Below are 15,637 nucleotides of genomic sequence, written 5' to 3' on the forward strand. Positions count from 1 at the left end.
TCTTGACGTTCTATTCAGCGAACAAAAAAGGCTCCACTATATCTGAACTTTCGTTTCAGCTGTCATTCGGGTCGTTAGTGATGAGAGGCTTCTTTCGAAACCCGATGAGCAGCCTCCGCGGAAAACGGGCTCGGTCAACATTGCCGGTTTCAGCTTTCCAATCGAGGACGAACAGACGGTGGAAAAGCTGGAGGCAACGGTGCGGAGCAATTGGCTGGTCCGTCAGGCCTACGTCAACCTGTTGCGTTCGCATATGACGCGTAGTTCGGAGGCCTACCGGATCTACGACATCGTATCCAGTAAGATTTTCACCTACCGGGCTCTGCAGAACTACTACCTGACCTTGGATCGGCAGCCGTACTTCAAGCAGGACAACCGGAAGGCCATGATCAACTACGATATCTTCCAGGGATGTATGCTGGGTGAGTGTTGGGTTGTGCGTGTCAACCAGATTGACTGGATCGTCTAAAATTCGATTCTGTGTGTTTATTTCAGAGGCCTGGTCGGACAAGGGAGTGGATAGTGCCGCACTGAAAAATGCTCTGCGAGCTGTTGTGATGGTCATTAGTCGGAAACTGAGAAAATCTGTTAGTTGTCAGAAGCGGTGCTAGATTAGGGCAAGCAGGGAACATCGGTAGAATCGAAGTATCAACGGATGGCTGTGCAGATTTAAATCTTATTGAACAGTTCTGGGAACAATTGTACCTTCATAATAATATGGTTGTAAATATTTGAAATTAGTAAGGAATCTTCGGGATGAATGATATTCTAGACCCTGATTTCCAATTCTCTTAAGTTTAGAATAAATACAAAGACTTAAAAAAACTTATGATTTCAAGCGATTATGAACATATTCTAGTACTACACTGACACATTTTAACTCGTAACTGTAATCCATTTCAGCCATCTCCAATCGTGAGATCACAAAACTGAAGACCCGTCTCTCTGCGTTAGTCCAGCGCCCCAAGCAACCTCCGGGTAGTACTAGAACTCCTCAGACGATGCAGGAAAAGGTCGGCGACGAGATTTCGTGCCACGAGCAGCTAAAACAGCCACCGTACGAGGATGATGATTACGGTGACGATATGCACATCGAAGTACTAGATCAGAGCGAGGTGCCAACCGTACGACGGTATCAGCATCTGCAGCGCTTGCAACGGGAAGTGGGTCCGCAGGTGCAGGTGCCGGGATTCAACTTTCCCATCGCCGACGAGGACGCCGTAGAGCTGCTGGAGGCCACCGTGAATCTGAACGAGCATGTTCGGAATGATTATGTCGGTTTATGGCGGGAAGTGAGGATGAGGGTGATTTCTAATGTCGTGTTTTTTCCTCTGTTTACACAGGTCAGCTATTTGAGGGCGAAGAAACCGTACAACGTAGGAATTCCAAATGTTTTCCATACGCTGTTCTCCGACGAGGCCATGTACAGCTACAACTACTCCGGCATCTGCAATAGAGGATCGAAAAGGAAAGCCATGCAACGCTATAGCATTTTCATGGATTGTATGCTTGGTTCGTATTGAAGATGGATACGTAAAGTAGTTAATTCATTGTATAACAACCTATAGCCTTGCAAAGTTGGATGAAATTCATGATTCTTTTTGGAGTTCCATTAGAAATATCTCTTAAAATGCCTTCAAGCATTTCTCACAAGATTTATTTGCAGTTTTTCACGGCCTTTTTAGTATTCGTCCTAGTATTTTCTCCGGGATTGCTCTTTGAGAATCTTGTAGGCTTCTTCAATGGAAGTTCATCTTCCACGCTCATCATCATCACTATCTTTTATCTCTCATCATCATCATCATCATCTCATCCCTTTCAACTCTCGATGCTAATCTCTCACCTCTCATGTTATCATCATCATATCTCATCATTATCATCATCATCAACATTCATCTCGCATCTCATCATCATCATCTCGTATATATTATCTCTCATTTCATCACTCATCTCTCATCTCCCATCTTTCATCTAATCGCCCATCTCTAATCTCACATTTCTCACTTCTCATCATCATCATTATCACCATCTTTCATCTCTGTTTTTCATCATCATCATCATCATCATCATCACCATCTCTCATTGCTCATCTTTCTTCTTTGGACTTTCATCTATCGATCTCTCTCCTCTCATTTCTCATGTCTCATCATAATCGATTCCCGTCTCCCATCTCTTATACATTAACTCTCTTCTGAACTCTCTCATTGTTCATCACATCGCTTATATCATATCCCTTACCTCTCATCCCTCTTTTCTCATCTCTCATCTCTCATCATTATCAACATCTCTCATCTTCCATCGATTACTTCTCATCTTTAATCTCTCACCTCTCATATCTAACTACCATTTTCTCATCTCTAATCTCTCATCTTTCATCTCTTGTCTCATATGTCTCATCGCTCAACTGTCATCTCTCACCTCTCACCAACCAATGCTATATGCCCTGTTTATCCTTTTCACAGTATCCCTCTACATCCGTACAAGTCTCACGCAACTTTTTGTGAGATTTCGTCAAGGATTTATCCCGGGATCACTACCAGTCTTTCTCTAAGAAAATTTCTCAGATTTGTCGTGAAATGTCTCTTAGTGTTTCTCTCAGGATTCCTCTTGAATGAAATTCCATAATTCTTTCTGATGCTCCTCTCGAGATTTCCCCAGAAGTGATGTCTCTCAGAGTTTTTCAGGATTTATCCTGGTCTATCCCCCAAGCTTTTTCTGGGTTTCTTTTGGAGTTCCTTTTAGCATTTGTGAAGGAGCTATTGCTGATATTCTTCACCAAGTTCTCGCGAGTTTTTGTTTCGAAGTTCCTCTCACGTTTTCTCGAGGAAATTTTCGTGGGATTCCTCCTAAGATGTATCCCGGAATCTTCCCAGGAGTTACTCTTGCTGTCGTGGAATGTCTATCTGGGAGATCTCGGGATTCCTTTTGAATGAATTTTCGCGATTCCTTCTTATCTTCCTCTCGACATTTCCCCAGGAGCTCTTCCCGGGATTTCTTCGGTATTTTTTCACAGAATCCCTCGCAAAGTTTCTACATAAAGTATTCCTAGAATTTCTACTAGAGTTGCTCCCAGGATTTCTTCAAGAGTTTTTCCAGGTTTTCTGCAACAGTTTCCCCCGGGATTTCTATTAGGGGTACCGCTGTATTGCTCCCAGAATCCCTCGTGAGGTTTCTTCCGGAGTTCCTTCTGATTCAAGAAATTTCCGTAAGCTTTCTTCCGGAGTTCCTCCCAGGATTTAGACAGGAGTTTCTCCCGCGATATGTTTCAAAGGTTTTTCTGGGAGCTCTCTGTAAGTTTCTCCTGGGACTTTTCTTGGAAGACTTCTTTTGGTGTTGCTCCAGGGATGACTCTCAGTGTTTTTCCAGAACTTCTTCCCAAGATTTGTACAGGATTCCTTGGGAGTTTCTTTTAGATTTCTGCAGGAGCTATTGTTGAAATTTCTCGTGGAGTTGTAGTCTACTACATACACAGCCATCTCTTGGAAGAATCCTGGAAAATGATAGAGCCGACTACTTCTATCATTTTTCTTGTCATTATCAATATTTGCAGTGCATCGTAGATGCATTACAAGTATTAAAGCGGCAAGACCTACTGTGCAGCGTCATTTAATACAATTGATCTAAACCATAGAATGGCGACATCTCGTCAGCCGCTCCGTAGAGTGTGTGTTTTAAAGATGTTATACAATAACGTTGGGAGTGACGTTGCTAAGAAAATTAATGTCACTCCTGAGATGGGGAATAGGAATTTCTGCCTCATGTCCTGGCTCGAAAGCCTAGGCTTAAGTGCCGTTACTCGCTGAAAGAACTCCTGGAGAAATCGTGAGAAGGATTCTGTGAAAAACTGCGAAAGAAACAATGGAGTACGTTCGGTGGAGTACTAGATTTGTATGGTGAGATGGTAAATTCTCCGTTTCTGCAATGAAATGGTGCAAAGTGGGTCTCGGAATCTCAGAAAATTCTCTAAAGAAAACCTAGGAAATCCCCGAAAGCAATTTGGATAAATTTTGAAAGGTTCTACGGAAGTAATCCTGCAAGAATCTCCGGGAACGAACGGGGAAAACCTCTAAAAGAAATCCCGGGAGGTACTCCTGGAAGAAGCCGAAAAAATCTACTGCAAAAATCCTGGCAAGGAACGACGGAAAATTTTCAAAAAGAATTTCAGGAGCCGGGAAAATTTCTGAATAAAATCTTAGCAAAAACTTCTGAAGAAATTTGGAAAAATAATCCGGCTAAACTCCAGAAATTAACCCCAAGATAAATTACAGGCAGAACTGGAGAAATCAGGCACATCTCTTAGCTAATGCCGTTCCTTCCAAAACTTTCTTCTGCGATTTTTGCAAGATTTACGCAAAACTTCTTCCAAGGTTTTCTTTCACGGAATTTTCCGTGTTTTCCTCCGTAGTTCCTTCCGGGGTTTAACTAGTGGTTTTCAGAGCTCCTCCCAGAATTTTTTTTCCGAAATGATTTGTTCCAGTTTATTTCGGGATTTTTTCCGAAATTACTCTAGATTCTAGAGACTCCCAAAGACTTTCAGGGGGTTCCAGGGAACCAGAAGGTTTCAAGGGCGTTTCAAAGGGTCTCAGAGGCGTTTCAGGGGGAATCAACTGATGTCAGAGGCGTTTCCAGAGGACCCAGCGTGTTCGACAGGGACCATCTGGAACTTCCCTGGAATCCACTGAGACCTTTCAAAGCACTCCTAAGGCCCTCTGAAACGCCAGAGACTCCCTGAAACGCCCATGGGACCACATGGTATATCCTGGAACTCCCTGGGACCCCCTGGGACTCCCCAAAACGCCCCTCTAACATCCCTTTGGAACATCCCTGGAACTCCCTGCAACTATTGAAAGCGTCCCAAAGGCTCCCTGACACCTTCCTGATGTTAACTAAAACCTTCCTGATATCCTCTGAGGTCTAAGGAGGCCCCCTGAAACGACTCTTAGAGCCCGTGGAGCCCTCTAAAACTACCTAAGACGACACTGAGAGGCCCTTAAACGCCCCTGAGTTCTCATGCGACTCCCTGGAACCCCCTGTGACCCTTTGAAAAGACCCTGATATTTCCGGGTACCCCATGAAACCGCCAAAAACGCCCATGGGACTCCCTAAAATTCCCCTGAGACTCTTTGAAGCATTCTTGAGGCCCCTGGAACTCCCTGAGACCGGTACTTTACCCATGAGGCTCGGTACCATGAGGCGGGTACCAGCAGAAACACCCCTGAAACCCCGTCAGACCCCCTTGAAGGCCTCTGAAAACCCCCTGAAACCCCTGGAGATGACTAAGACTCTTGAGATAAAACTAAGTTAGCGAGAACAAGTCTTGCTCCTTGGCATTTGAGATGGGGATGTAGGGGTATTCAAGAAGCTCCCAGATAGCCCAAAAAAGGGTGTTCCAAGGGGCTTCAGACGTTGTTTCGGGGGTTTGCACGGGCTTTTCAAGGGTGTTTCGACAGGTTCCGTTTGCACTTCAATCAGATTACTGGGTAATGACGCTAACTACGGCCGGCATCGGTGGCCAGAGGACGTTTATAGAGGAGAACAAAGGAATTTCAAGCGGCGCCAGGAGATCGCAGGAACGCTTCAGGCGGTCCAAACGGGTTTCAGAGAGGAGAGAAGTTGATCACTATGGTATCCACGTCCTTCAACAGCTGAGGACACCACAATTTTGTTTCAATGGAAGAACTTTTGACAAAATACTCTACAATTGTTCTTCCTGCAGCATCTCATAAGATTTCTCCCGCATTTCTTCCGATATTTCTAGACAAACATGTGAAAAGGGCGGAAGAGATTAGAATTAGAACGCTGTTTAAAATTTCTACAGAAAACACGAGAAGAATTTCGGAACTAATGGGGCACGTTCGGTGTAGTACTAGATTTGTAGTAATGAGCTGAATTTTAGTATGGTGAGAAGGTCAGTTCTCTGTTTCTGCAATGAAATGGTACAAAACGCGTGGGTATTATGATTCCTTGTCTAATTTAATGCTGTTTGAGCAAAACTTTGGATAACTTTGTTGTTCATGTTGCAAGAAATGGAGAAAATAACAACACTGTTGCCCAAAGTTTTGCTCAAACAGCATCAAATTAAGCAAGGAATCATAATACCCACGCTTTTTGCACCATTTCATTGCAGATACGGAGGATTGACCTTCTCGCCATACTAAAATTCAGCTCATTACTACAAATCTAGTACTTCACCGATCTGTCCTATTCTGGATAGATTTCCGAGAAAATCATCAAAAAAGTCTCTTAGCTAATATTGACGAAGTATTGATGCTCGTGTAGGGTCCACTACTTAAAGTAAACTAAGGCATAACTCACGAGAATTTTTTGTAAAATTCCGGAAGCAGCCTTCGACAGAATTCTGTTGTGTTTTTTTTAAGTTCTGCAGGAGATTTATCAATATTTTAGTAGAGCTTTTCAAGAAAGCGAAAATGAAAACTTTCAAAAATGGTTTTCTGAAATCCACCATTAATGTATCCACTTATTGCTAATCCTGTGTAACGGGCACGGTAGGTGGAGTACTAGATTTGAGTTATCTTAGATATTTGAAAATAAGGCTGGTTGAAGATGTGATGGCATCGATATTATTTGATATCCAACAACACAGAGAAAAACTGTGCATTATTGGTCGAATAGATAATGCAGTACTAGCTTCTTCCTATATTTCGTTCGCAGACGCCTGGAGGGACCACGGCGTGGACGAAGCCTCCCTCAAGGAAAGCATCTACCAGGTGATTCGCAACATCAATGGGCGCAAGCGGAACCGTAAGTATTTTGCCAAACGACGCGAGGAGGACCGCAGGAGGAAGCTGACGGCTGGGAAGGATTAGAGGCATTATCTACCAAGTAGACTGAAACGCAGTACAAGATTTGTTGTAGTCGTTGAAAAGAACGAGAACTTTATTTTTGAAATCTTGTACTGCTTTTTAAGATATAATGTTATTTGTATTAGTTTTATAGAATATTTTCATAAAAAAAATCAAGGATTCTATAATTCAATGTATAATACAGTTTTCATTAGAAAAAATCTCGTTGATTTTTTGTTCTTGAAACCGTTTTTGCATAACGATTATCACTTATTTTCAATAAATAACACATTTTCAAATCATTCTTCACCTTTAGAAATACAAATAAGCTCAAAAATAAACATGATTTAATAAAAAGCAAACTGGATTTTATTTACGTATTCTACTACTTCAATTTTACAAACCGCACTCAAAGAGTCCCACTAACGCCAACTAACATCGTCCCTCGTTTTAGCTCCATCATCAACGACAACGGCGACGTCCCCAACGGCCGTCAACAGCAGCCTGATGGAGCCAACCATCAAGATCGAAGAGGACAGCGTCGAATTCGACGAGTATGCCTTCTACTCGGCACACAACGTCGTCAAGACCGATGGTGACGCTGGCGGTGGTGACGACAGTAGCGAGGATGACAAGCAGGGCCTGCTGCTTCCGGTCAAACCGAAACGATCGGCCGCACGGTTACAGATCGAAGATCTGTTCCAAATCTCCAGCGTGTGCAGTCAGAACCGGAACCTGCTGAAGCAACCGTTTCCCATCCAGACGGTTAACGAGTTGAACGAGCTCGATACGTTGCTGTTGGGCAATCCGACGTTTATGGAAAAATGCGTGAGATTCCTTCTTTGGAGATTGCACTTCATGTGCAGTACTAGAATGCGTGCTGAGGATCGGTTGTAGACTGTGCCGTTAGGATTTCTTTTGCAGTTCTTTGTGATTTCGCTAGATTTATTAACACTGCTTATACCAACAGGTTTTTTGTAACGTACCGACAGGCAAAAAATCGTGGAACTATGTATTTCTTTTGCACATCCATATCTCAGTAGTTTGTGAACCAAATTTCAATCTTTTTGCGTTATCGGAATCCTATACTATCCTAAAAAGGTGTAGTGAAAGCCGACTGGAATAACATGCAGCTTCCGGTGAGATCCAGGCGAATACATTAGTTCCACATTTTTAACTTTTTCCAGTTCCGTTCTTTTCCCAGATTAAAAGTGCCATGTCTGTGTAGGTAGCGAGTTCTCTCGGAACCTCGACAAGATAGCAACATTCTGTCTTCGGCAAAGTTGTTCAGAACAACAACCACTTCTTGGTGATGGATTTCATAGTTCAGAATTTCCCCACCACGTGGCGCTAGTGTACATAGTGACATCCAGTACGACTTTGGTGGGATATAGCACGAGATTGAAGCCAGATAGGAAGGTCCAATCTTTGGCAACGTTGTTCAGGACTACGATAACTTCCAGGTCATGAAGAGCATTGTTCCGAATTTCGCCACCACGTGACGCTAGTGTGCATAGTCAGTGACTTCGAGTACGACTTTGGTGAGATAAAACGATTTTTTTTTTAAGTTAGGTAGAAAGGTACGATTTAAGGCAAAGTTGTTCAGGACTACAAGTACTTCTAGATCATGAATAGCATAGCATCAAATGTCACCACCACGCGGCGCTAGTGTACATATTTACCTCCGGTACGACTTTGGTGAGATATAGCACGAAATTGAAGCCAGATAAGAAGGTACGATCTTCGGCAAAGTTTTTCAGGACTACGAGTACTTCCAGTTCCGAACGTCACCACCATTTGGAATTGGTGTACATTCTTACTTCCGGTACGAATTTGGTGAAATAATGCACGAACTTCAAGCCTGATAGGAAGGCAAAATTGTTCAGGACTACGTGCACTACCGAGTTTCGAATTTTACCATCACGTAACTTCAGGCACGATTTTGGTAAGATATGCAAGTGAAATTCAGGCCAGATAGGGACTTCTCTGACTCACTCGAAGGATTCTTCTGACAACTGCTCTAGCTATTTCCATGGGAATTCCTCACGAGGGAATTCCAGGGGAAATTGTCCTGGGATTCTTTTTCAAGGATTTATTCGAGAATTTTATTAGGGATTTTTGTTCCACAGATCTCTTCTGGAGCTTTTTCCTCCAGGAATTTCCTCAAAATATTGCTCAGAAAATTCCACCTCCAAGGATTCTATTAAAAACTCAGAAGGTTTTCGGAGGAACGTAGAAATGACGTGTTGCGGTTTACAGTCTAAACACTTCTGACCGAAGAGTTTATTGAGTGTCTTCGATAGGGTTCTTCTCATGTTCTCTCAATTCTGGATGGTAAATCTCATGAAGAGAATTATCGGTTAGACCAGTTCAAACATAACAGATTCCTGTGAATATTCATCGAAAATTCCTGTAGAGATCCCTTTAGAAATTCCACTAGGGATTTCTTTGGAAATCCTCCCAGTGATTCCATCGTGAATTTCTGCAGTCGTTTTTACGGGAATTCCTCACGGAAACCATTCAGGGATCCCTCCAGAGGTTCCAACCGAAATTCTTCCAGAGACGGAATTGCTTCTGGAGTATATCCAGGGTGTCCTTCGCTTCCTCCTTCAGGCATTTTTTTTTATTTACTCCAGTGATCTGTTCGGGAATTTCTGTAGGAGTACCTTCAAAACTTCGCGTTTCACCTTGCCCAGGTGTACCTTACTTTGAATAGTTTCCATGCCAGTTTCGCAATATTGGAATCAGATATGATATAATGCGTGAAAAAAACTTTTCCAAGTATGCTCCAACTACCGGAAACATGTATGATCAATTTCAACCCGGCGATCAATTCGTCCCAGATTTACGGTACCCGTATTGACGCTTTTAAGAATGACACATTCCCTGGAAAGATGAATCTCCCGGAACGCGATTTCGGTATCTTATCGAAGAAGGATATGTTTTCTTCCTTCCGGAAGGCATTCCTACCCGAGTATCATCTGATATTCCTTCAGGTATTCACAAAAATCTCTAGAAGTTTCTTCTGAGATACCCTTAGGAAGTCTCAAGTAAAGTTTCTATGCAACCACTTGAAACTTCTCCAGAACTTTTTTTAGATTCCAGAAGTTCCTTCTGTGATTCCTCTAGTTTATCTCATACCATTCCGCTCGGTTATCTCTTGGAATACGATGTGAATTTTTCGAAGAAAGTTCCTGACCCCGGTGATTTCTTCAGAAGTAAATTCTCGGATTAATCCAGTCCTTTATTAAATTCCTTCTGGAGTTACGGCGGGGTTTCTTTCAGGAACTTTACTATGAATCCGTGTTCATTAGGAAAACCATTCTGGGTTTTTAACGAGAATTTTGTCTTTCCTCGTTGACTCGTCGAGGGGGGGGGGGGATGATAAATAATAAATGTATTTGTTGGAAAATTACCCAAACAGTTAGGCAAAATCGTCAAACTCCTCGGATTTGTTAAGAAATTTTCTCGACAACACTAATTTTACTTGAAAATTTTCAAATCTCTTAAATAGTTTATTTGTGTCCCCTTTCAAAATGTCGAATTCCGAGGGGGGGGGGGGGGATTGACATAAGAGAAAATCGAAATTTATGTCAGCCTTAATCCAAGAGTTGCTTTTGAGATTCACCAAGATTTTGCTTCCAAAATACCAACAGGAGTTCCTCCGATTCTTCAGAAATTCATATGGGATCTTTTCCAAGGTTATTTTATGAAATCCCTTCACAAATTCTTTCTGATATTCATCCAGGGGTTGCCTCTAAGATTCCCCCAGAATTTCTTTCTGGAATTCCTTATCAAGTGTTTCTAGAATTTTGTAAGGAGTACCTTCTGGGATAGGGCCCATATAGCCGAGGCGGTAAACGCACGGGTATTCAGCATGACCATGCTGAGGGTGACGGGTTCGATTCCCGGTCGGTCCAGGATCTTTTCGTAAAGGAAATTTCCTTGACTTCCTTGGGCATAGAGTATCTTCGTGCCTGCCACACGATATACACATGCAAAATGGTCATTGGCAGAGGAAGCTCTCAGTTAAAAACTGTAGAAGTGCTCATTGAACACTAAGCTGAGAAGCAGGCTTTGTCCCAGTGAGGACGTTACGCCAAGAAGAGGAGAGGAGGACCTTCTGGGATTCTTAGAAATAGTTAATTCTGACATTTCCCCATAAAATCTCACCCTAAAATTTATCCATGAGCTGCAGGAGTTCTTTTTCGTATTTATATTCGTCTTTGGAATTTCTTCAGTATTTCTTACTGCGTGTCCCCCAAGAGGTCCTTCTTGGAATCCTTCAGGAGTTTATTCTTCTATTCTAGGAATCCCCCAGGAGTTATTTCTGGGAATCCTCCAGAAGTCCTTCAGGATTTCCTTCTGCTAATCCTCCTGTAGTTTCTTGTAGAATGCCTGCTGGTGTTTCTGTGCGAATTCTCTAGAAGTTCGTTCTGAAAATCCTACAGGAGTTCTTAGTTGAGGTCCTTCAGATGTTCCTTATGGGAATTTTCAAGATGTTCCTTCTAGGAATCCTGCAGAAGTTCTTTCAAGAAATCCTCTGTGAGTTCCTTGTTGGAAACCTTCAGGATTGATGGGGTTCCTTTAGGAGTTTCTTCTGGGAATCCTTCAGAAGTTCCTGGAGAAATACCTAGAACGAATTCCCGGGTTCCAAACAAAACTCCTGTTCCCTAACGTGAGAAACTAATGTTTGCTATTGAAAATGGTTTGGATCGATTCATGCGTTTCAGAGTTATGACTATTTTCGTGATTTGGATTACTACCGGCTGATTTTTTGTATGATGATAAGATTGATTCTCCATTTTAGCAATGAAATGGTGAAAAAGCGTGGTTATTATGATATCTTGTCTAATTCAATGATGTTAGAGTAAAACTTTGGGAAAATGTGTTGTTGTTTCCTCCATTTCTTGTCTCTATATCAACATAGTTACCTAAAGTTTTACTGAAACAGCATCAAATTAGTCAAGGTATCATAATACCAACGGTTTTTGCACCATTTCATTGCAGATACGGATATTTTATATTCTCACCATACAAATATTCAGCTCATTACTACAGATCTTGTCCTTCACCGATCGTGTGCTATTATGAAACTGAACAGATCCCTATAGTTCAACAACCGAGATCAGAAAATTCAAAACGCTGCCCCAAAATACAAGAGGGCAGTCTAAAATTCAAGATGGTGGCTCCAAATTGAGGATTCGGCTATTTAATGGAGTTTAGGGTGTTAAAACTGTGCAATATAAGTGTATTGTATGTGGGAAAGAAGTCCGGAGTACAATGATGCTGAGCAGAATTCAAAATGTCGGCTCACAATTCAATATGACCAAAGTCTACGCTCCATACAAATTTCAATTTTTTTGTATGGACAAAAGTCTACGAGGGGGGAGGGGGGTCTGGGATGGCCAAATTTTGGTCTACGTGGTTTATGAACAGCCCCTTATTTCGTTTGTAATTATGTTTGAACCATCGATTTTCAGCGTAATTTATGTTGCGAACAGTGAAACACAACTGCTCTAACCAGATTTCAATAAGTTGACCCATCCGGATCCCCGTGACAGGTTCCGCGGGGCCTCATTGGGGACACTTCTAGTTTTCAACTTAAACATGCCGTGCGACATATCAATCTTCATGATTTCGAATGACTGAGTCAGAAACGATAGACTGAAGTCTGTATCAAATAACATGGCCACCCTGGATCATCTAGCACAGTTTTCACGAGGGTGTTATCGGGGTCATTTCTGGTTTGCCATCAAAACATGCCGTGCGACGTATCTTCATGATTTCGAGAGAATGGGGCAGAAAAAGTTGACTGAAATGTGTATCAACTGATATAGCCGCTCCGGAACACCTGGAACAGGATCCGTGGAGGCCTCTCAAACACAATAGCACACGAAATAATCACTTTTAGTCATTTGGCAAAAAAGACACCTCCCCCACCCTCTGACCCCAGTACAATCCGGAATGTCTCCGGAATGGTTCCGGATATTACATGGCCACTCGAGTGTAATAAACTTGCGCCAAAAAAGATGACCGGAAAATCCAAAATGGCGGTCCACAATTTAATATGGAGGACCATATTATATAATGGCGGCTGTTTTGTAGAATGTTATGCCCACAACTAAACGATATGGGAAACATGTCAAAAAATGATGACCAGAAAATTCAAAATGGCTGTTTCACGCTGTTTGCATCATTTCATTGCAGAAACTGAGAATGTATCATCTGACCAGACTATACAAAAATTCTGCTCATTAGTACAATTCTAGTAATCCACCAAACGTTTCCTATTTGAGTATGTACACAGTTTTTGCACACCTCATGAAGTCCACATTACGTTTGGCTTACATGTAGCATTGATGATGTCTGACTGAACAACTTTTTTGAACTTTGTTAGCAACGTTCAGCGTCATTGTAGTTCTGCTGAAAAACTTACTGATCCACTACATAACTTTTGATGAAGTTCTACTAAACTGAACCGATTATGTTTTTATGAACATTTTTGAAGAACTTTCTTTGATTAATTTTGATAAAATTCTACTGTACTTAGTAAAGTTTTTCAGAGATTTCTGATGAACTTCTTCTGAAATTTGATGCTTTTCTAAGCCATGGTAAATAGTGAAATCCTATGGCATCCTAGCGCACATGTCGACGATTCCAGTGTGCGTACATCGCCATCAATCCACTAACCGTCCCCTCTATTCCAGGCACAAATGCTGCACAACGCCATCCAAAACGAAGCACTGGAAAACGTCACCGGCCACATGCGACTGCTGCTCGAATTTGCCATCGATTACTCGGTCCTGCTGAAGTACAGCTGGTTTGGATTTCTACCGCGGTCGCCGATTGCCCGCGGAATGGGCGAACAGCAACCGTTTCGCAATCTGATCGGCGTTATCCACCTGTTGCATCGAGCCCGACGGCTACGCTTCGGCAAGTGCAGCCTGGAGGAAATCCACGAGGGTATCGAGAAGTTCCTGAAGCGAAAGCTGCGCTGCCATGCGCTGTTCGTCAAAAAGCAAAACTACGTCATCCAAGGGATGGGGTAGAGTACGCTCTCTGTTGAAAATTTTCCCACTGCGTATACCAGGGAAGGATCGTAACGGATGCCAAAACACACATGAATCTTAATGCTAGTCCTAGGAAAGATATTTATTGAAAACGCTAACTAACCAAACGGGCAAAGAACCACGCAGAATTTATTCTTAGTTGTTTTTTTTTTCAGTGCTACAGTATTAAGGATACTCTTCTACATAGAATTTAGCGCAACACACAAGATGCCATATGTACTCTCGTTCGTTTCCAGTAAGGACGAATGAGCGCTTCAAAAGCGCACAACTCGGCTCTAGTCAGTTCCAAGCCAAACCAGAAAAAAGCGATTGTGGAGGAAACGATGTTCAGAAAGGCCAAATATTAGAGGCGAATGCCGCATTGCGGTAAAGTCTCTTAAAAAAAAAAAAAAAAAAAGGCCAAATATTAGAGCATTATTTAGAATTAGGTTATTGCATGTTTTCCCAGAATGCCAAACATCAGTGAAGTATAACAAGATGCCAAAAATGTTTTAATTTATCTAACTTAGTTTAGTTAACTATTAGAAAGGATGTATCTATTGTGCCAAACAAGTCTCGATCAGTTGGATGAATCTAGTACTGCGATGCATTCACAAACCCTTTAAATACACACATTTATTTGTGCAACATAACATTTAAGATAAGACATAATCAACAATAGTATCCTTCAATATTCGTTTTGCGGCTGCCGCTCTCTATCCTCGGTCACGTCCTATGCTCATCAGATCACCTGGCCACCCATCGAGCTCTCTGCGCTTCTCGCCATCTTGTGCCAACCGGATCAGCAGCAAACAACCGCTTTGCATGGTTGTACAATTTCTTGAGGATAGAAACCTTAGACGTGAGAGTAGTGGTGCGCTCGAAGTTTCTTCCGAGGCTCTCCCAGTTGCCTTGGTCTCCCATGACTACGTTCTCCACTTCATTCAGATGCTCATCGCTCTTTAACCGCGTTCAGAGCAAATTTTCCGCCAATATTATCAGCGATTGGAATAACATCACCGGCACCGCCGAAAATCAAGCGACACTGATTCGCAACAAACTCACTCTCCATCATTTCGAATCCAGAGTTCTCAAGCCGGACGTGCAGCCTCTTGATGTTCGCCCGTTATCTGCTTCAACAGCTTTACCTACTGTCCCAGCGATGCCTTCTGCTAATGGATGTATTGGAACTTGACCAGCAGGATTGTGTTCTCCAGAAAGATTGATTTAATAAACTTATTTCACTTTATTAGTTGTTGCTTGTAAGAGAGCTTGATAACGAATGAGCTCACTGTCGCCACAGACAAACAGACGTAACAGCTTGAACGATTTTCATGGAAATCCATCGCCCAGGTCACACTACCATCACCTGGTGGAAAAGTTGCACGAATCACTATGTTGTGCCATATCGTCAACAGAAGGCGCTAGTGTGAAACGTCAAACGCATAGAAAAACGACGCGCGCGCCTCTGGTCGTGAAATCCACAACTATAAAAATTTAAAATGATCGTTTAAAGCGTGGTCGATGGAAATTTCGCAAGTGTTACGTCTGTTTGTCTGTGCTGTCGCGGAGCTGCCACTTTTATACCTGTCATCCATAGGTCGCTGCATAAATACTATTATTGGATTATCAACTCATGACACTCTGCGCGGTTGAATCCTTCCTCCACAAGAACTTGATGCAATCGGTGATTCCATGAATGTGCTGCTTGTTTTAGGCCATAAATACTTTTTTTCAAACTGTACAGCTTATCCTTTTGTCCTTTAGCCGCAAACCCTGGAG

At 42.4% G+C, this 15,637-nt stretch overlaps 3 protein-coding genes across 3 annotated transcripts; all 3 read left to right on the top strand.

Annotated features, from left to right (window-relative positions):
- Positions 1-46: 46 nt before the first annotated feature.
- Positions 47-825, top strand: LOC115254117 (uncharacterized; the record flags this gene model as incomplete). The annotated part of the gene is made up of 2 exons (XM_029867821.2): positions 47-422; positions 496-825. Coding segments are annotated over 2 exons (492 nt in total), but the record flags the coding sequence as incomplete, so codon positions are not given.
- A 147-nt stretch (positions 826-972) lies between these two features.
- On the top strand, positions 973-6,957 carry LOC109403881 (uncharacterized). The gene is made up of 3 exons (XM_029867820.2): positions 973-1,274; positions 1,344-1,512; positions 6,673-6,957. Exons 1-3 carry the CDS (start codon positions 1,002-1,004, stop codon positions 6,825-6,827), a joined length of 597 nt encoding a protein of 198 aa, XP_029723680.2. The 5' UTR covers positions 973-1,001; the 3' UTR covers positions 6,828-6,957.
- A 236-nt stretch (positions 6,958-7,193) lies between these two features.
- Positions 7,194-14,220, top strand: LOC109403974 (uncharacterized). Its single transcript, XM_019676847.3, has 2 exons — positions 7,194-7,631; positions 13,514-14,220. The coding sequence occupies exons 1-2, from the start codon at positions 7,311-7,313 to the stop codon at positions 13,853-13,855; spliced, it is 663 nt and encodes a 220-aa protein (XP_019532392.1). The 5' UTR covers positions 7,194-7,310; the 3' UTR covers positions 13,856-14,220.
- The last annotated feature ends 1,417 nt before the right edge of the window (positions 14,221-15,637 follow it).

This window comes from Aedes albopictus, chromosome 1 (assembly GCF_035046485.1).
Source record: "Aedes albopictus strain Foshan chromosome 1, AalbF5, whole genome shotgun sequence".
NCBI classification, from domain to species: domain Eukaryota; kingdom Metazoa; phylum Arthropoda; class Insecta; order Diptera; family Culicidae; genus Aedes; species Aedes albopictus.